Source organism: Nesoenas mayeri (assembly GCF_963082525.1).
Source record: "Nesoenas mayeri genome assembly, chromosome: 1".
Lineage (NCBI taxonomy): Eukaryota > Metazoa > Chordata > Aves > Columbiformes > Columbidae > Nesoenas > Nesoenas mayeri.
In genome coordinates, this window is record NC_137541.1 from 209208483 (window position 1) to 209214482 (window position 6000).

At 43.9% G+C, this 6000-nt stretch overlaps 1 protein-coding gene across 1 annotated transcript in view; it reads left to right on the forward strand.

Moving 5' to 3' along the window:
- NARS2 (asparaginyl-tRNA synthetase 2, mitochondrial) overlaps positions 1-5767 on the forward strand; it is a gene marked incomplete at its 5' end in the record, with an annotated part of 58426 nt that extends 52659 nt beyond the window's left edge. Inside the window, one exon of the mRNA XM_080355632.1 lies at positions 5459-5767. Coding sequence (XP_080211758.1) covers positions 5459-5603 — 145 coding nt within the window. The 3' untranslated portion in view covers positions 5604-5767. The remainder of the gene's footprint in view (positions 1-5458) is intronic.
- Positions 5768-6000: the final 233 nt, after the last annotated feature.

Consider the following 6000-nt stretch of genomic DNA (forward strand, 5'->3'; position numbering starts at 1 on the left):
TGAGGTGGGAATGTCGGGCGATGGTTTTATTCTGGGAAGTCACTTTCTCCATGACCAGAGAGCACTGAGTGTATCACCTTGTAAATAAGGGTCCTGATCCTGTCTGCAGCCTCCTGGTGCCAGCTTAGCAGGAGCGATAACGAAACAGGTACTTTGTAATGAACGTGTCCCACTGCCAGCAGCCCGAGCAGCATTTCAGACAGTCAGGCATTGGAACAGGCTGCCCAGGGCAGTGGTGGAGTCACCATCCCTGGAGGGGTTTAAAGACACATAGATGAGGTTCTTAGAGACGTGGTTTAGTGATGGGCTTGATAGTGCTTGGTTAACAGTTGGACTTGATGATCTTAAAAGTCTCTTCCAACCAAAACAATTCTGTGATTCTACCTGTAAGGCACCTATTTCCTCCCTCTGGTTATCATTATGCGCATAGGATCATGGAATAATTTGGGTTGAAGGGACATTCAAAGCTCATCCAGTGCCACCCCTGCCATGAGCAGGGACATCTTCACCAGCTCAGGTTGCTCAGAGCCCCGTCCAGCCTGGCCCTGAATGTTTCCATTCATGTTATCTGCCGTCTGCAAGTGGATATTTCTGTCGTCTTGGCCTTGCTTCTGCTCTAGATGGAGAAGACTGAGCTATGTTGAGCTCTTTGACTTCTTATTTTCTTTGAAGTCTGAATGCCAGAGTGTTCTGTAGGGTCCTTGTGTGGCAAGGTAGAAAGGAAGAGTTGGGCTTACAGACTAGCAGCACTGGGGAGCCACTTGCAATCCAGGACCAGTGACAACATTCATGTCATCCTCCAACCTCCTCCAGAGCCAGTGAGGACAGGTAGAGCCCATCTCTGTCCTTGACAGGCGCCTGGTCCTGTTACTCCTGCTCTGGGAGCAGAAAATCAGTGCTAAAGGCAACCAAAACATGCCCAAACCCATCTTGTGTCCATGGCAGTGTTTTAGGTTGACCTCCCTGAATGCTTTTTTATGGATTCCCAAAAAGCCAAAGCTGTTTAACACCAAAACAGCATTTTACTCAGCATCAGAACCTGACGATGCTTTGTGTATTTATTTCCTGAAACATCCAACAAAATAATCTTTCAAACGTAATTTCACTGGTAGTTTTTCATTACCCTCATCTTTTTCCTTTTGTTTTTTTCCCCAGTAGAATATTCACCTTCATGAGCCGCGCTATCTTTGTTCTTTCAGCCTTTTTCTCAGACTGGCTGCGGAGGCTTCAGTATAACAAGGGGCTTACATAAAAGATCAAGATTGCATTTATTTTGAAAAGAGACAGAAAAGCACACATCCTGCTTGTGAATGGTCACTAAGAGAGCCCTGATCTTCATAGTGCAACACAGGAGCTCGCGATGATGATAAAAGGATATGGATTTTTAAAAGGATGAAAGGAAATGCTTTTCTAACTTGGCACATAACAAGCTCCTGGAATTCATTGCTGGGGGTTGTTGTTGCAGCACATACTTTAGTAAGATTCAAATCTCTGAAGAACTACTAGTCCTCTAGGTCCAGAACATGAACTCTGGGCCTGACTGGGGTCGCAGAAACTTATTTCCCCCGTGGAATAATGTTGCACAGTCCCCCAGTTGCCAGTGGAAGGCTCAGCTCTCCTCTTAAATATGAGCTACTGGGAGAAATAGTTCATTACTGTTTCTGAGGTGAGAAACATCCAATATCTGGCGACTACTGAATGCAGGAAAACATCAGGGAGTATTTTCCAGCCCAGAGGGAATTTTCTCTTCATCTGCAGGCAGCTACTTTTTCTTTCATCTGGGAAGAATGGAAAATTTCTCAATTCCTTTGCTTCTTTTAAGCACAGTCATCAGAAAGGATTCACAGGCTTGATCCTCAGCACGTTTAATTCAATGGACTTTTTCCATTAACTTTAATGGGTTTTGTTTCACTGCTGTTGCCAAAATAGCTTCTCAGAGTGCTTTGAGATCTGCAGAACAAAGCCCTGGATAAGCAAGGGTAGAGTTTATTATTATTATTATTGTTCATCTGGAAGAAGCTGAGTTATTTCATCTCCTTACAATGACTTTATAAACTCTATTGCCAGCAAAAGGCGAGAAAAGATGCTAGGCTTGGTCTAACTTGTCTTTGCACTGGCTGAGATACGCTCGTAGATGTCATCAGAAATGTTTGCTCTGTTGTTTAAATTACTAGGCCCTGTCACCAGCTGGTTTACCAGTTCTACTAAGAACCACTGAGCTGGTGCAGGTTGATCTGCCGTGAGCTGCACCTATGTTCCTCACATTTACCAGGTCATTCCCTTTGGGCTGAGAGAGTTGGGGTGTTCAGCCTGGAGAAGACTCCAGGGAGACCTTAGTGTGGCTTTTCTGGACTTAAAAGGGGCCGATAAGAAAGATGGGGACAGACTTTTGAGCAGGACCTGTTGTGACAGGACAAGGGGTGATGGTTTTAAACTAAACGGGGGGAGATTCAGGCCAGACATGAGGAAGAAATTTTTTACACTGAGGGTGGTGAGAGCCTGTCCCAGGCTGGCCAGAGAGGTGGTGGATGAACCATCCCTGGAGACATCCCAGGCCAGGCTGGACGGGGCTCTGAGCAACCTGAGCTGGTGAAGATGTCCCTGCTCATGGCAGGGGTGGCACTGGATGAGCTTTGAAGGTCTCTTCAACCCAATCCATTCTATGATTCTTGTTCACAGATCACCTCCTGAAGCATCAGATCTGCCCATCATTTTCCTTTCAAACCAGTGAAAAGCTTCTAAGTTGGAAGCTCCCCAGTGGCAGTTCTGAGTGTATTAGTAGAAACTCAGGTTCTCAGTGCAGTGTGTATGAAGTGGATAGAGGCAAAGACCATGATCCTGTTCACAGCCTATGTGTTCATATCCTAAGCAAGACCTCGAGGTGCTGGAGCAAGTTGAGAGAAGGGAACAGAGCTGGGGAAGGGGCTGGAGCACAAGTGTGATGGGAGCGGCTGAGGGACCTGGGGGGTTCAGCTGGAGAACAGGAGCTGAGGGGAGACCTTCTGATCTCTGAACTGCCTGAAAGGAGCTTGGAGCCAGGGGAGTCGGGCTCTGCTCCCAAGGAACAAGCACCAGGATCAGAGGAAACGGCCTCAAGTTGCACCAGGGGAGGTTGAGGTTGGATCTTGGGAACAATTTTTTCCTGGAAAGGGTTGTTGAGCATTAGAACAGGCTGCCCAGGGCAGTGGTGGAGTCACCATCCCTGGAGGGGTTTAAAAGACACGTAGATGAGGTTCTTAGGGACATGGGTTAGTGCTAGAGTTGAGTTAACGGTTGGACTGAATGATCTTAAAGGTCTTTTCCAACCAAAATGATTCTGTGATTCTATAATCTTCATCACAAGGTGTGGGGTGGATAAAACTGAGCCTTCGTAAGCCAGACTAACACCCAGCAGCACAGACAGAAACATGTTGGTCCCAGGGGTCACAAAAGAAATGTCTCACTCTTTAGCCGGCTGTTCAACTTCTAATGGAGGCGTAACTGCACTTCATGTGCTAGTGCTAGTTTGGAAGAGGTAAGAAGTTCTTCTTGTTTTACTACCTGGGCAGTGGGGTAGAGGGAAAAAATCAAAACAACCCACACCTGAAGATTGAATTGAGTATAATAAATGGCTTCCCCAATTTTAACTACTGTTAACGAACTGTAAGGAAAAATAATATTTCATGGTATAAAGGGCGTACTGTCAAACCGAGTCTGCCAGGGTGATCTCTTGCAGCTTTAGAATTTGTTGGAGAGGATTTCTGGGTTGCAAGTAGAGGTGGTTGGGACATTACTTTGGGTTCAATCTGCTCAAATATAGTCTTCAAACCAACAAAATTCTGAAGCACATGGAAGTCCAAGCAAGAACACTCCATATATATATATATGTATATATGTATACATGTATATATGTATATAGGCTGGATATTAGAAAGCAATTTGCAGAGAGGGTGGTCAGGCATTGGAATGGCTGCCCAGGGAGGTGCTGGACTCACCGTCCCTGGAGGTTTTTAAACTGAGACTGGACATGGCACTTAGTGCCATGATCTAGTCAATGGACTGGGGTTGGACCAAGGGTTGGACTTGATGATCTCTGAGCTCTTTTCCAACTCAGTCAATTCTGTGATTCTGTGATATGTAAAAGCAGGTACACTTAAATATATAGATTATACTATATATATAATATATATAAAAATAGATAAATTATATATACACACTATAAACAACAGTTTTTCCTTGCAGTGTATTAACAGTAGTTAAAATTTGTGAAGCCATTTATTACAATCAATCCAATCTTAATTTCTTTTCACAGTGCTTTTTCCCCACCACTCTACTGCCTAAGTAGTAAAACGTATACATGTACTTGTATTTAAATGCACGTGATTTTTTTTAAACCGGGGTGATAAAATATTCATACCCGAAGGTTAGAAGCATGTAATACATCTGGAGTCACTTGATCCCTTACTAGTGCACTCATACAAAGAAAAATAACTTTGTGGCATCAGCGAGCTCAGAAGTGGCCTTATAAATCAATAGAACCACCGAGATGTTTTTCACTCCTATTAAAATAAAACCGTTGGTGACAATTTATAGCTGGAAATATAGTTTTTGTGTGTCACATCAGCTACAGTCCAGCTGGGAAGTGGAGGACTCAAAGAACATCATCATCTTATTGACACCCATATATTTGGAATATCTTCTTCCAAACATTTTCTGAGTTTTCCGTGCACAACAGGTGCTGTTCTCCAAAATGAAATGTCTCATTCCAGATCTTGTTTCAAAGAGGAAACGTCCAAGATTTTTTTTGCTGAGTTACTGTGGAAATAAATGTCTGTAAGAGTGATTGGGGAAAAATGTAACAAAAAGCCATCTTAATTACCTTAAAAGAAAAACTAAACATCTGAAGGAAGTCAGCAGACGGTAAGACCTGAAGAAATTACTGGAAATGAAATGACGTAGACTAGTGAGAAGAAGACAGAAAATGAAAGAATGTATTGTAGAGCAGATCTCAGCACCAGCGTGGCAAGGGCTGAACAAACCCAAGCAGGCGACTCCATCTCCAACACTTGAAATATTTTGCATCTCTGTAGGAACCTGAGTTTGTGCCTCTGCTCGGAGCATTTTAGACACTAAAACTTACCGAGAAGCCCTTGGTATGAGCAAAGCTATGATGGTAAAGCTGTTCCTTGTACCCAAATGAGTTCTTGCTCCTAAACAAAACAGGCTTGAGCGTGTTGGCAAAGCATATCTGTGCTGGTTTAAACACATTTGCACTTGGGGTTTCTGCTAGTACAATTTAGCCGGTCGGGGAACCGCGACTTCGCAGCCCTGACCAACACTGGCTGTGTTGGCAGAAACCCACGGTGGTTGGGGTCAAAGGGAAGTAATTAAGATGGAAAGCAAAACCCTAGATAAAAAGCTCTCTGTAATTACATCAGCGGAACCCAGCTGCGAACGTAACTGTCTGTTTACATTACAGGTATCTAGACCTCCGAAAATTTGGCTCAGTTCCTCATGGAGGCTTCGGAATGGGGTTTGAACGCTACCTGCAGTACATCTTGGGAGTTGACAATATCAAAGACGTTATTCCTTTCCCCAGGTTTTCTCACTCCTGTCTCCTGTAGCTCAGTAGGCGACACACATGGAGCAAACTGATGGTGTGACTGTATGTATGTACCATATTATGTATGACTCAGTGTGTTTTAGTAGGAAATCGAGACTTTTTTAAATCAGTGAAGCTCTTGGTAAATTTAATACTGGCTTATTGGACATAATATACGTTCCGGTGAGATTATGGAAGCACATTTGCAGTTAATTTGATAGCAGTTCGTGTCCTCAATGCACTTCAGGAGTATTAATAAATCCCACTTAACTAAAGGGTTAAGATTCTCGTGAGACCAGTACAAGCCGTGGAAGTACCGAATAAGCGTTGTTGGGAGGGGGGTTTATGTGAAATATCATTAAGGAGGTGTGACCTAAAATGGACTGGGAGCCAGGGCTGCTGTGAGGCTTTAATAGGCT